Genomic DNA, 15,324 nt, shown 5'->3' on the forward strand with positions numbered 1-15,324 from the left:
CAAAGTCTTGAAATAATATGATCCTTCTGGAGACTGCGCAATTTATAAATGATCAAACACAGTTACTAATGACTTCAGGTCGGCGCCTCGATCCCGACATACTGATGTGAATGAGAAACACCTGTGGGTGTTCTTGATGCAACCCATCTCCCATTGAAGTGAATGGCACCACTTCTGTTCGCCAAGAGATTGGTTCTGCACCCTTTATTCCTGTTGCATGATCCTATGTACAGGGTGTTCAAAAAGTCACTCTACACTATACTGTAAGTAAATGTCCATAGGTGTAGAGTTACCTTTTGAACACCCTGTACATCTTTATGAATTGTTTTGAAAATCAGAAAAATAGGCAGAGGTAACATTTGCAGGATGCTAGGCTTTATACATCTAAACTGAGTAATTATTTAGTTCTCTCACTTACCGATTGAGAAATAATAATAACAGGTGTAATTCAACTATGTCTTCCTCATAGTAGCCTCATTGAAATTAATGCACCTGACTAAGTTAGAGCCATTAAGTTCAATGGCTCTACTCTGACGAAAACCTTGTTAAAATATTAATACAAATACAGAAAGCCTTTTGCATGTGTTATCGCAGCAATTCTTATAACACTTCTGCAAGGTAGGTAAGTATTTTAGCTTTGAGGGTTGAGAGAATAGCTGCTTGCCTCAGGCCACTTAGTGCGTTTATGACAAATACTTGAACTAATTCACCGCTCCCTCACTTCCCGCCATTAAACTACAAGGGTGGAACAAGAGTTGCTTAGGAAGTTTTGGCCCCAGATCACAGACTCGTGTTCCAAGCCTCTGATAGTAACCTTATTATGGCCCCCCTGGCCCTCTGCATCATTATTCTGCTAAATATTAATGAGTTAATAATCTCATAATCTGTGTGAAAGACAATGTGAGTCATGGTATCTATATCCCTACCACCTTCCAAACAGGGCTGATTTCCTTGGTCTATGTGGTGGGATTTTAATGAGGAAACAGTTCAGGGTGCCACTTTTCCAGTTCAGTTTCCCCCTTTATAAAAGTTACTTGCAGTTTGACCCTTATTTTAACCATCTACCTGTATAATTGAGCTTGCTAATGCCAGGATGTTTGTGTTATTGTTAACCATGGGTAGGCAAACTAAGGCCCCAGGGGCCAGATCCGGCCCAAGCACCTTTTCAATCCGGCCTGCGGATGGTCCGGGAATCAGTGTGTTTTTACATGAGTAGAATGTGTCCTTTTATTTAAAATGCATCTCTGGGTTATTTGTGGGGCATAGGAATTTGTTCATCTCCACCCCCCAAAAAATAATAGTCCAGCCCCCCACCAGGTCTGAGGGACAGTGGACTGGCCCCCTGCTGAAAAAGTTTGCTGGCCCCTGTTAACACTTGTGAACAGTCACTGTAATAGCACACTGCATTCTTATACTTGTCTACTCAGAAGTAAGTCTCATTTAGTTCAATGGGGCTTACTCTTAGGTAAGTGTGTACAGGATTGCAGCCTTAAACTTGATCATATTAGTCACAGGGCATTTTTTTTTTGTTTCTTAGCATTTCATTTCCCTCTGACCTTGCTTCTTATGACCCCCAACCCCTCACCATATGCATGTATTTGCCTGCTAACTTGGAACAACGCTTTGTACATCTGATGAAATGAAACTCAAAAAACTGCTATGTTCTGTTTTGAGGGATGGCCTCATCAGTAGCGGAGTCGTGATCTAAGATCAGAGTTCCAGTTTAGGCAATCACAGCAAGGCAAGGGCAAGGTCTAGATTGCAGTTCAGCACCTTGGATAGCTCCAAGTGGACAGAAAGGGATGGGAATGCTTGATGGCAAGATCTGGTGTTGTAGGAATATAGAACAGCAAGTCTTCTTAAGCTCATAAAAAGCATAATAAAAATTCATGCCAAGTTCCACTTTTAGAAACAGCAGTTACTGGGCAAAAGTCTAGGATCATTGTTATAGGGTTTTCATCCATACAGTTAACGGACATGTAACACCAGGGCTGGCCCTATAATTAGGCAGTGTGAGGCAGTCACCTCAGGCAGCTGATTTTGGTTGTCATGAAAAGACAGCAAGTTATTATTTGTAGACTTCAGTTAGTAGGCAGGGTATAAATGTTCCCAAAAACACACACATAAACAAATAAACTACCATATTTTTCCTCTATATAAGACTAGGTTTTTTAACCAAAAAATTAGGTTTAAAATTGGGGCTTGTCTGATTTATGGGTAGTGGTGAGGGGTGATTTCTTAATTTGGAGTCCTCAAAAATATGGGGCATCTTATACATGGAGGCATCTTATACACAGAAAAATCATGGAAATCATTAGCGTATTCTTTGTGCCAGGGAGCAGGAGATATGTTTGTGGGATTTTCTGCTTCAGGTACCAGAATGGCTTGACCAGTTTGAGGTATTATAGATTGTAATCAACCCATTGAAACTAATGGAACCAAATGAGTAATGTTCATTAATTTTAATGGGTCTGCTCTGAATAGGACTAATATTGGATAAATGCTTTGTGCCTTGACATTGATGTTGGGGACAGTGGTGCCATTTGTTTCTCTGTTTCAGGCTGCACAATATCCTGGTTATAATAATTTTATTGATTTGCTTGTTTAAAAAACTTATATACCACTTTTCATTTATGAATCCCAAAACATGGTTCACTGTAGGCATAAAAACCATTAAAATAAATATCAACAATGAAAACATCCAGGCCAGAACACAAAATTCCAGCAACTGCAGCAGCCAGGATTCATTATCAACAGCAAGGAAATTCCAAGGTAAACAGAAAGATCTTTAAATCTGTGAAAACATCCCATTGTTGGTGCTTGCCTGATCTCCATTGGGAGCTAAATCCATAGAATGGGTGCTGCAAGAGAATAGGGTCCCCTCTGAATCCCAGCCAACTGAATTTCTGATAGGTCGCAATGCAGTCAGGAGGGCCTCAGAACTGTAAATCTAAAAGAAAACCAAAACTCTTGTTATTAAGCAGAGATTTTAACCTCATTTGCTTTTTGTTTTGTTTTAGTGACTGTTCCAGCAGCTGTTCCCTTGGCGTGTGAACCTGAGAGCAATAAAACCAAGGCACACAATCCTGGGCCACGACTCTCTATTTCCTCCCCCCGGACAACTGTGATCGCCAGCATGGAAGCCCCATCACAGGGTTTGCAGACGGTCATGAAGTGGAAAACGGTGGTGGCCATCTTCTTTGTGGTTGTGGCCTACCTGGTCACTGGGGGGCTTGTGTTTCGTGCCCTGGAGCAGCCGGAAGAAAGCAGGCAGAAGGACAGAACAGCCAATGACAAGGCAGATTTCCTTCTGGAGAACAAATGCGTATCTCAACAGGAGTTGGAGGAATTGATTAAGGTGAGAAAACTAGAAGGGACATACTAATGAAACTCAGTGACACTGCGGTCTAGAGTTGAAGCTGTGGGAAATGATGGTTTGCTGCTATGTAAGCATCAGACTTGGTTGCTCCTCCTCATTTTCTTCAGTTTTAAGACCATGGGAATGAAATCAAAAGCACCTGCCTTTGGTTTTAAGTGAAGTGCGGCTTTCTGTCATGCCTGAAGCTGAAAACTGTGGCTTGTTAAAATTACGGTTAATGAGAATGCGCCGTGCTCAGAGTGTGGTTTTACTTGAGGTGTGATCCGAAAGCATCTTTTTGCACAAGTTCTGGAGTGGTTTTCCTGGTGACCTGAAAGGGCTGCTGTGGATACCTTGGATCCCAGCCACTGTTTCCTAAAATGTTTCCTAAAATGTATCTGAAGAAGTGTGCATGCACACGAAAGCTTATACCAAAACCAAACTTATTTGGTTTCTAAGGTGCTACTGGACAACACACACACACACACACACACACACACACACACACACACAGTGGACATGATCTGTGCGGGAGGCAAGTTCGCAACCCGCAGTGCTGCTTCTGCACATGTGTGGGTTGCGATCCGGCGCTTCTGTGCATGCGCAACTGCTGAAACCTGGAAGTAACCCATTCCGGGACTTCTGGGTTTTGGTGGTCCGCAACCCGAAAAAACGCAACCTGAAGCATCTGTAACCCGAGATATGACTCTCTGTGTGTGTATATATATGTGTGTGTGTGTGTGTGTGTGTGTGTATATATATATATATGTGTGTGTGTGTGTGTGTGTGTGTGTGTGTATATATATAGTGGTACCTCGGGTTACAGACGCTTCAGGTTACATACGCTTCAGGTTACAGACTCCGCTAACGCAGAAATAGTACCTCGGGTTAAGAACTTTGCTTCAGGATGAGTGGCAGGAGCAGCGGCAGCGGGAGGCCCCATTAGCTAAAGTGGTGCTTCAGGTTAAGAACAGTTTCAGGTTAAGAACGGACCTCCGGAACGAATTAAGTACTTAACCCGAGGTGCCACTGTGTGTGTGTGTGTGTGTGTGTGTGTGTATAGACTGCATCAGACCAACACAGCTACCTACCTGAATCTAAAATGTACAGTAAGTTGAGAAGAAAAAATCTGAAGAGATGTTTCCATTCAGAATGTTTCCAAGTTCAGGCAGAAGAGGTTTGGCATGTACAGTCCACAAACCCCAGTTTTTATTTTATGACATTAATATGCCAGCTTTTTTCCTCCAAGGAGTTCAAGATAGTATACATGGCTCTCCCCCGCCCCCATTTTTATCTTCACAACAATCTGTCAGGTAGGTTAGGCTGAGAGGTGGTGACAGGCCCAAAGTCGCCCAGTGAGCTTCATGGCTGAGTGGGGATTCGAACCCTGGCAACCCAAGTCATAGTTTAACGCTCTGAGCACTGTACCATACTGGCTCTCTGAATGTACTATTGTAACACGGCAGTAATATATTGCTCATTGACCTTTTAGAAGAGGAGTAGGAAGATTTTTGCAGGATGAGGGCCACACTCCCTCATGGCTAGCCTTGGAGGGCAGTGGTAGGCAGAACCAAAGCAAAATTGGGTGTGGCCAGAACCCCCCTCAAGGGCTGGCGCTCTCTCTCTCTCTCTCTCTCTCTCTCTCTCACACACACACACACCTTTCCCAGCAGCCCTCCCCAGATGCAGTGTCCACAAAGCTCACCGCTCCATCACACAGCAAGTGAAGTTGAAACAACCTTTCCCCCCAAGCCTAATTGTGGTGCAGGCAGCTGATTTTGTTGGAGTGGTCTAGCGCATAAGGAGGCAGAGTTAAATTCCCCCAGTGGTGAGCCTGTTAGGGCAGAGAGGCCAACAGTAGGTGGTGCGAGAGATGTTCACAGACAAAGCCAACTAGTTCATGTTTTGTCCCCATCCTCCCCCTTGTTGAGTTCCACAAAGGCAACAGTGAGACCAAGGAGAAGGAAGATTACAGGCTGTGGTACCTTCTGGACTGGTTGTAAGTAAGAAGGGAGCCAGGGACTGGCTGGGAGCAGGATGAGGTTGGTGGTGCAGTGCTTCATTTGCCCTAAGGAACCAGCTTCCACTGCCTTTCCCTCCCCAGCTTCAGCCCTCCCCTTCTATTCATGTCAAGTGAATATTCATGCCAAGTGACGTGTGGGGGGAAGAGGAAAGGAGAGGAGTCCTCCATGGGTTTCATCTGGCCCCAGACTGATGACCCACAGGCCCATCCTTGCTTTAGGGAACACATGGGATTAGAAAGAAGAAATACAAAAGACATGGCCTCTAGTGCTGGGGCAGCTACACTTTTGAATTCCATAGACAGGAACTAGTCTCTGCTGTCTTTTTTGTCTACTGAAGACCTTCCTCTTCCAATAAGCCTTTTATGCAGAGATTTTGCCTAGTTTGCATCTGTATTGACATTGCTTTTAGTCTTTTTGTTGTTTGCGTGTTTGGGAGGAAGGCCAGCATATGAACATGGACAACAATGACATCCAGTTTTGACTCTGTTTTTATTAGTAGGAGGAATTTAGTACCGCCTCCGTGGTCTCTGACTACTCACGGTTAAGGAAGAATGTTAATGGGTTAGGAAGGAAAGGGACCCCCCAGCCAGATGTTTTGCAAGCCAGCAAAGGTGGGGAAGGTTGTTGGAGACAGCAGCTGAACAGCTGATCGGCTGAGCAGCCATAGCCAGATCCACTTGGCTGAGGAAGAGCATGCTAGAACTGGCAAGCGGACAGATTAAAGCGCAACACCAATAAAGTGTGAAGTTGTACTTAAACCAATAAACCTCTTGGCAGTACATGTTGGCTGTCTTGCAAGCCGGCAGGTTTGAAGCCAAAGAAAGCAGGATATGGGTTGACAGGATGGCCAGCTATTAATAAAATCCCAACCAAAAAACCACACTTCTGCCATATATGAGCTTTGGAACAGCTGTCCTATCAACTTTGTATGTGACTTCATTTGCAAGGATCCTGAAACAGAATGCATTCTTGCCTTTAAGGTGACTTCAAACAGGGATTTAAAAACCCCACACAGAGACCAACCAATGATAATAGGTGGAGGCTTCCAGCCTAATCCCTCCATCTGAATTCAATGCATGGGGTAGCGATCACAAACTGTTATCACCCGGCAGCTGTGTGTTGGTCTGTATGAAATAGATTTCATCTTGCTGCAGGTCTCAGTTGAAAGGTGACTTTATTTCCAGAGCCTTTCTTTGTCAAACTAAGCAGGGGTCCAGAGTATATGAGTGGCCTTGGAGACCTGATTCTTGTCTGTGCAGTTTAATGGGTTTTCTTTCCTGTCAGTAAACGTGGGGCAGGCGGGGGGTGGGAGGAGGCTCTGTTGCTGCTCATGCTGTTTGTGCTGTGTGGGGGAAAAACAAAGGACTTGGTATTGTTGCTTTTAATGTGGCGCTTTCATTCATAGCGATATTTCTTTTTACAAACATCAAGGAAGTGGCTGCAGGACTGCTCATTAGTCCTGTATAGTTGTATGAAAGAGGTATTCTTGATAGTGTGCTTGATCAAAACAAGGGCTTGTTAATTAGAAATTAGAGGGGGTTTTAGTTGAATTTCAAAGAAAATGAAGATTTTGGAAATTCACTGACCTCTCTCGCATGTTGCAGTATGCATGCTTTATCCTGCATGAGCAGATTATGTTCGTTTTACTTCTCCCTACTAGCATGTGGACTATGATCTCTGGCTCAGGCTACATTCTCACCATACATTTAAAGCACTATGGTTTCCCCCCTCACAAAAAATTATGGGAGCTGTAGTTGCGTGTTGAGACCTCAAAACCACCCCCTCATTGAAGAATAACACACACAAGGACACAGATATTACGTCAATGTTATTGGGCAAAATTTGGCCACAACTTTATTGATTGATTACAGAATGTGAGCAGTATTGGCTTAGGCACTGAATGGACCCGACTATATCTGACTCCTGCCCGTTGCTCACGGAGTCCAGTAAGGATAAACCACCAGTAGGGGGAACCCCGTCAATGCATACCAATACCAAGTTATTAGGAGACCCCAATTCCCCTCACAGGACTACAATTCCCAAAAAACCCCGTGAAGGGGGATTGTTACAACACTCTGGGAACTTTAGCTCTTTTAATTGTAAGACACCTTTGTACAAATAAAATAAACTTTGAGGCAAGGTAGGCCCCACTATGCACTTATTTATTACATTTTTACCCCGCCTTTCCTCCAAGGAGCTCAAGGTAGCACACAAGGCTCTCTTCTTCTCCGTTTTATCCTTACAACAACCCTATGAGAGAGGTTAGGCTGAGAGACCGGGACTGGTCGAATGAAAATCATGAATGGGGAAGTTTCAAGAGACATGAGGGGACACATTTTTATAAAAAAGAGATTGGGATTTTGGCCCTCAGCGTAGAAGACCGTCTACTAATATTCTGCACCTTCAGGAGTTTGGCCAAAATGTGATTGCACTGGCTCTGCTTTTCCATTTTAACTAGATACTTTGTGGTGCTGTTGGTTAGGGTAATATGCTGTGCTCTGTTGCTGCAGCGGGATGGGACTTGACGTCATTATTGCTCTTGTTATTCCTGTGGCTTTTGAAAAGCACAGTATAGCTTATTAAATAGATACATGTGGCATAGGAATGTAGGCGGGCCAAAATGTAGGCAGGGGCCAGGTGGGTCAATTGGCATGGGCCTACAATTTTGAGGGGGCTACTCTGAGTCCTCCTGGTTGAAGCTAAAGGGGTTCCTTTTGGTAAATATTATTGAAATTGGGCCTACATTTCTCAACTGGCCTGGGCCTACTAACCAGCTTTGCACAGCCCTGAACATAGGAACAAAGGGCGCTACCTTACACCAAGTCAGACCATTGGTCCATCAATCTCAGCATTGTGTACACTGACTGGCAGAGGCTCTCCCGTATGTCAGGCAGGAGTCTGTCCCATCTCTGCCTGGAGATGCCAGTTGGGATTGAAACTGGGACCTTCTGCTTGCAAGGCAGAAGGTCCACCACTGAGCTATGGAACATAAAATTGGGTTTTGGTCCTGTATATCTGAAGGAGAGTCTTCACCCCCATTGTTCAACCCAGACACTGAGGTCCAGTGCCGAGGTCCTCCTGGCGGTTCCCTCACTGCGAGAAGTGAAGTTACAGGGAACTAGGCAGAGGGCCTTCTCAGTGGTGGCACCCGCCCTGTGGAACGCCCTCCCATCAGATGTCAAAGAAATAAACAACTTTATGACGTTTAGAAGACATGAAGGCAGCCCTGTTTAGGGAAGTTTTTAATGACTGATTTAATGTACTTTTAATCTTCTGTTGGAAGCCGCCCAGCGTGGCTGGGGAAACCCAGCCAGATGGGTGGGGTAGAAATAAATTATTATTATTATTATTATTATTATTATTATTATTATTTCTCGTGCCTACCAAAAGAGAGTACATTTCTGTTCCACAAATGTAAGTGAGAGAGAACCCAAAGAAATATGCAAAGAGACTGGAAATTTTCCATACAGAAAACCTCCCATTTAATATAGCCCTTGGGGGAAATTCCGTTGCTTGGGAAAATTGGCACGAGTTGTCATAGGCAGCACGCCTATGATAACAAATAAACATAGCACTACAAGACTTGGTTGATTTAGTTCCAACAAGCCAATGCATCTCCCCAGTTTTATTTGTCTATGAAGATAAAAACAACAGTGTTTCATAGTAGTGGATGGAGTCTTGCACTTAGACCGGAGGACCTGGGTCTCTGCTCACTGGATGACCTTGCACTAATCATTGCCTCTCAGCCTAACCTGACTGTAGTGAAAGGTATGATTTAGTTTCATCATCATCATCATTTTTAATTTGCATACCGTCTTTCTATCTTACAATACTCGAGGCAGTTTACAAGCTGAAGAAACAAAAAATGTACATTTTATAACAATCGATTGCAATACAAAAGTGTGATAATAAAACCTAACTTTAAAATAAGCAACCTACATCAAAAAAGTAACATTCAACAATCATTAGAATCGTATTAAAAAATAATATCAGCATATAAAAGTTAAACAGATATTCACCCTTTACAGTTATGATAAATAATTTCTAAACTATAATCAATAAAACAATGGCAAGCCGCAGTACATAAAATAACACAATAGAAATTGAGAAGCAGAGACTAGAGGTTGGAGTAAGGCAGGTGGAAGAGAGCATCTCTCCCCTCACAGTTCTTCCTCCAGGCACAGCTTCCTTATGAGGAAGTTTGAGGCGCCATGCCTCACAACTCAGTGAGCGCGTGCGCACACACACACACACACGTCTCTAATGCAATGGTGTTTTTATTCCCTTCCCCTTGCTGGATCAGGGCCATTCCAAGAAACCAAGAAAGAGAAAGAAAGAGAGAAGAGGTGGGAGGGTAGCAATTGAGGAAGAGAAAGGCGTAAGACACAGGCTGCATTCACATGTTACTTCCTTCCCATTTCATTATGTTTCTCTAGCTGTTTCCACATTAAAAGGTAAAGGGACCCCTGACCATTAGGTCCAGTCATGGCTGACTCTGGGGTTGCGGCGCTCATCTTGCTTTATTGGCCGAGGGAGCCGGTGTACAGCTTCCAGGTCATGTGGCCAGCATGACTAAGCTGCTTCTGGAGAACCAGAGCAGTGCACGGAAACGCCATTTACCTTCCCGCTGGAGCAGTACCTATTTATCTACTTGCACTTTGATGTGATTTCGAACTGCTAGGTTGGCAGGAGTGGGGACCGAGCAACAGGAGCTCACCCCGTCGCGGGGATTCGAACCGCCGACCTTCTGATCGGCAAGTCCTAGGCTCTGTGGTTTAACCCACAGCGCCACTACGTTATGGATTATTTCTGGAAATGAGTACTAAGCTTGCACTGTATCCCACTATAGTTCCAGAAGTGGCTTTTATGCTGTCTGAAAGCTCATCTATAATGTGGAACTTAACAGTTAGGGAGATGTCATGAAAATGTGCATGCAGGGAGACACACACACTCACTCTCACACACAAACAATGAAGGTTAAGTGAAAGGTAAGTTCTGGGCTTGCAAAGGCTAGAGACTCTTGCCCCAACCCTTCCTTTTTTCTCCTGAGAAGCAGCTGGGTTTTCTCTCTCCCTTTTGTCATGCATTGTTGCCTCCTGTGCTGTGGTCGGTCCGCTTTTGCCCAGCCGTGGAGCATTTTTGTTCCTTTTCTCTCCTCTCCTTTAACCTCAGTTGAGGTAATGAATGATCGCAGAGCTAATGAGCGGGCCGGCTTTGTCAGCGTAGGAGCCAGGTATTCTAAGCAAGCTTCTCCTCAGGGGAATTCACTTTTGTCCTTAGGCGTTTTGTTGGCTCAAACGGGAATCGTTTCTGAAAAGTAAATTAAATAGGTTTAGCTGCTTATCGTATCAAATGGCTTACGGCCAGCAAGTGCACAGTATTGGAATGGATTTTTGCCGGTAAAGGAAATCTTCTCTTTGATTTTTTTGCTTAGGTGCTGGGAAATGGGTAAACATATCTCACAGAAGCAAATGTTTTAAACATAAACTGCCCCCAAAGCGTTGGTTCTAAGTAAAGAGGTCAGAAGGTCAGAAGGTGAAGGGTGGCTTTTTTAAAGAGCACTGTTGCTAAAGGGTTAAAGCACTATCCTCTCACACCTCCATGTGGATTTAAAAAAATGATGCTTCCCTACAGCTGGCACGGGATCTTACTGCATTGCAGCAAGTGTTGACCTGCCTGTAAAAAAAAGAAATTGTGTGCAGAATGATGGAGAGCCAGTGGAGCATCTTCCCTGGACACGGCTGCCTTAGATGCCTTCAGAGCTGCACCTAGGCAAGAACAATGCAAATTAAAGTGAGACTTACTTGCAATGTAATAATAATAATAATAATAATAATAATAATAATAATAATAATAATAATAATAAATTTATTTATTTATACCCCAGCCACTCTGGATGGCATAATAATAATGATGATAATGATAAGAAGAAGAAGTGACAAAACATCAAACATTAAAAATTTTTCCTAAACAGGGCTGCCTTCAGATGTCTTCTAAAAGTTGTGTAGTTCTTTATCTCCTTGACATCTGGAGGGAGGGTGTTCCACAGGGGAGGTGCCACTACCGAGAAGGCCTTCTGTCTGGTTCCCTGTAGCTTCACTTCTCGCAGTGAGGGAACCACCAGAAGGTCCTAGGAGCAGGACCTGTTCTGTTGGATACCTGGTTCGCGACTCTCCCAATGGCAGTGCCTGATTCCTTTTATTCTGCAAATGAATGCCTCCCAGATTCAGTGTGTGGCAGGAATGATTTCAGTCAGCGGAGGCTGCTCCATTAGGGCGAATAGGGCACCCCTCAGCCAGCCCCCACTTGCTTGCCTCCTTACCTACAACCAGAGTACAGTACTAATCCCATGGCAGATTACAACAATTCCAACCTCATTATAAGTCCCAGGGTACAGTCTGAAGGCACACATATGTCCAGGTTTGGTCAGTGACTATGGCTGGGCGGATGACTGCTTGGGAACTACATCTTGGGTTCCAGGATGGAAGCGTGATGGGATATAAACATAATAAAATAATTTGCAGTTTAAAAAACAGGACACACTAAGAAGCCAGAATAACAGCATAATAGGTCCATGCACGCAAGGTTAAAATTCACTAAGAAACCTGGCCAAAAAAAAGTCTAAACTGCCCACTGAAGGCATCACTGAAGGGCCCATACTAAGAACTCCCTGCGAATTTGGAAGGTTCATATTAAAAAACAAACCAAATGAATTTCATCTCTATGCATAAATTCTAGCAGTTCCGTAAACTGAGGGAAGACCGGACCAGTGAGGTCAACTATGCTATAGTGGCGGTACTTTCACACATTAATTCGAGTGGATTGGCCAGTTTATATATACTGTAGATCTCTAGTATAAATCAACCGGGAGATGTGGACTTTGGGGGAGTAAGTGGACTGTTTCGTTCAGGGCAATGCTTCTTATAAATCCTTTGCCTTTATTTGCTTCTCACAGTAACTCTTGCTTTTCAGATTGAGCTGTCTAATGCTAATGTGTTCTGCCAGGAGTGTTTGTGCTTTGGTGGGGCCAGTTTGGTCCTAGCCTCCCTAATGAAATCACCAGTGTCTCTTTTCTAAAGTAATTACACCTGAGGCTCTGTGCTACGCGAGGCAGGGAGCATTTGGTCCTTGCGTGGCACAGTAATCACTGCATGGACACTTTGCTGATTTCATTGTTGGAAAGTAATTTGTGAAATGAAGGAAATGCAAAAAAAGACGAAGTAACAATAGTAACTGAAAAATCAGAGCGTCAACTGTCAGCTGTTGGCTCCCAGTATGAGTTTGTGCGGATCACTTGGGCAAAACAGAAAAACCCGTGAAATAAATTATATTTCAGAAAGAGCAAATTTCAGGGACGCAGTTCATTATGTTCAAACTATTTCTATATTGCCTTCCATGTGAACACCAAAAGGCGGTGTACAAAAAGGCATTAATATTTATATGCAGAATAAATAAAGTAACAGTAGACTTTATGCCAAAATGGGCACATCAGGCTCTTGTGAACAACTGGTATCCATGTCTAGCAAGGGCTGGAGAGGATAAATAAATAGCAGTTGTCAGAATGCCAGTCAGTGTCTGCTTTAATTCAGAGGAGAGGTGATCTGAAAGAGAAGGTACCGCTACCAAAAGGGCTGCCTTGCATTCATAAGAGGTTGGGTAGAGAAAGACCATAGCTTAACAGCGGATGGCATAGTGAAGTTTGCGCGGTGTAAACTGACTGGTGGAGCCAATCTGGCATTCCTGATGGCGCATTTGCACTTTGCAAACCTCCTCTCCATCTCAGTGTGTTGCAGTGACTCAGCCGGATGGAGGTCAGGTGGGCAAAGCAGCCCCATCACCATCTGCTGCTGGCACAGCCTTTGAACATATTCTACAAATTTGAGTGTGATCAGCACTAGAGCCTGTTACACATTTACTAAATGTTTGGAAATTATAATCAACGGCACATTTACTATAACAGGATTTCTTGCTAGTTTGCTAGAATTTGGGTAGGGCAATTGGCGGCAGGGAGAGAAATCTGTTCTATTATAATTCATAAGACACATTTTTTTCACATTTCTTATATGAAAAGTGGGACCCCTCCCCCTATTATTTCCACAAATATTTTGCCTCACTTAAAAGTGGCATCTTACAGGTAAGGTAAAGGTAAAGGACCCCTGGACGGTTAAGTCCAGTCAAAGGCAACTATGGGGTTGTGGCGCTCATCTTGCTCTTCAGGCCAAGGGAGCTGGCGTTTGTTCACAGACAGCTTTCCGGGTCATGTGACCAGCATGACTAAACCGCTTCTGATGCAACAGAACAACATGACAAAAGCCAGAGCGCACAGAAACACCCTTTACCATCCCGCCGCACAGTACCTATTTATCTACTTGCATTGGTGGGCTTTTGAACTGCTAGGTTGGCAGGAGTTGGGACAGAGCAACGAAAGCTCACTGCATTGCAGGGATTTGAACTGCTGATCTTCCGATCGACAAGCTGAAGAGGCTCAGTGGTTTAGACCACAGTGCCCCCCGCTCTTACATCTTGCATCTTACAGTTGGGATACTCGCTCACCAAAGCAGGATAGGGTTTTTCAAGAGGCTAGATTGTTCTCAGAAGCTATTTTGTATCCAAGAATTATTGAATTATAAGTAAGTAAGTAAGTGAATCAAAATAGGATGAATTAATTCCCGATTCAGATATTTAAATAACCTATTATTGTACGTGCTGTGAAATGGACAATATCACACTAATCTTGTGCAGTTTAATCATCCATGCCTTTGCAACTTCCAGGTAGACTATGGTAATATATTTTTCTGGGGCTGCCTTTTAGGATTCCTCATAAATTTGCGTAATAATAGAATGTAGAATTCTGCCGTCATATTGTACTAGTGATCAAGAATCAATACTGGCTTCTTGTTACTTTCTGATGATAGCAATTGAAGCCATGGGCTTTAACTTGTCAAGCCCCAAATTCCTTGGATGAAATATATTTCTCCACCCCGCTTAAGATCACCAAGAGGACTGCATCTTTGCATTCATGTAGAGTCTTTCCCTCAGTTACGAAAGTCCCACAAGTCCAAGCTCCTTGCACAAGTAATATAAAACTTTTAACATGTCATTTTGGGGTAGATCATTCCTGTGAGGTGCTGTCACTCTCTTAGTTTTGTTTCTGTTTGGTTTTATCCTGTCTGTGCTTTTCTTGGTTACTGTTGGCTATTTGGAATCTTTTCAATTGAAGGCAATTTACAGATAAAATAACTTTTGTTGTTCACCACACATCATACAGACTCATGCTTCCATTATTTCATTTTATTGAATGTGTTTTTATACTGCCCTCCAATTAAAAATTTCCAGGTTAGTTTACAGTAGGCCATAAAACACAATCAACAAGAGCAATTGGGAAAACAGTAAGTTATATCACTACAAGTATGTACTAAAAACAACCACAAAAGAAATAAAAAGACACACACCGCAGTTTAACAGAGTTATGATGTCCAGTGAAATTAGCTGGCAAAATTATGCAGGATTGAGATGGGTCATGACCTATTCCTTCCCCCCCCTCACTAGTGGCAGTAACTCAGGCAATTAATTGGCCATCAGGGAATATCACTTTGTGCGATGAATATGCCACCTGACAGCCATTGACCAAGCCTTCTGCAGGCCCGTAGTGCTGTTTACACTCCATTCACTCTTTTAAAGATGTTCTTACAGAGTGTGGCTAGGAGCTAATTTATTTTTCATGAAGACAGTGATTCCAGAGAACAAGATAGGAACTTAAATCATGTCTGTTGCAATGCAGTCTCCCAAAAGCGGGGAAAAGTGGTGATCTACCAAATAATTCAAAAGGGTAGAATGGATTTTGGAATCCATTCATTTGAGCTCTTGGTCTGTTGCCTGTTTTTGGCAGGGGTTGTACATGAAGAGAGCTTGTATTTTTCATCTTCCATGTATGCTCCAGAG

The 15,324-nt window shown here is 43.4% G+C and overlaps 1 protein-coding gene across 2 annotated transcripts in view; it reads left to right on the top strand.

Annotated features, from left to right (window-relative positions):
* The window catches only part of KCNK10 (potassium two pore domain channel subfamily K member 10), an 84,629-nt gene that overhangs the window by 24,470 nt on the left and 44,835 nt on the right, over positions 1-15,324 (top strand). For both annotated transcript variants that reach the window (XM_081862178.1, XM_081862177.1), the window contains one exon: positions 3,021-3,358. In XM_081862178.1, coding sequence (XP_081718304.1) covers positions 3,021-3,358 — 338 coding nt within the window. The remainder of the gene's footprint in view (positions 1-3,020; positions 3,359-15,324) is intronic.

Source organism: Podarcis erhardii, assembly GCF_964252035.2.
Source record: "Podarcis erhardii genome assembly, chromosome: 1".
In the NCBI taxonomy this organism is placed as follows: domain Eukaryota; kingdom Metazoa; phylum Chordata; class Lepidosauria; order Squamata; family Lacertidae; genus Podarcis; species Podarcis erhardii.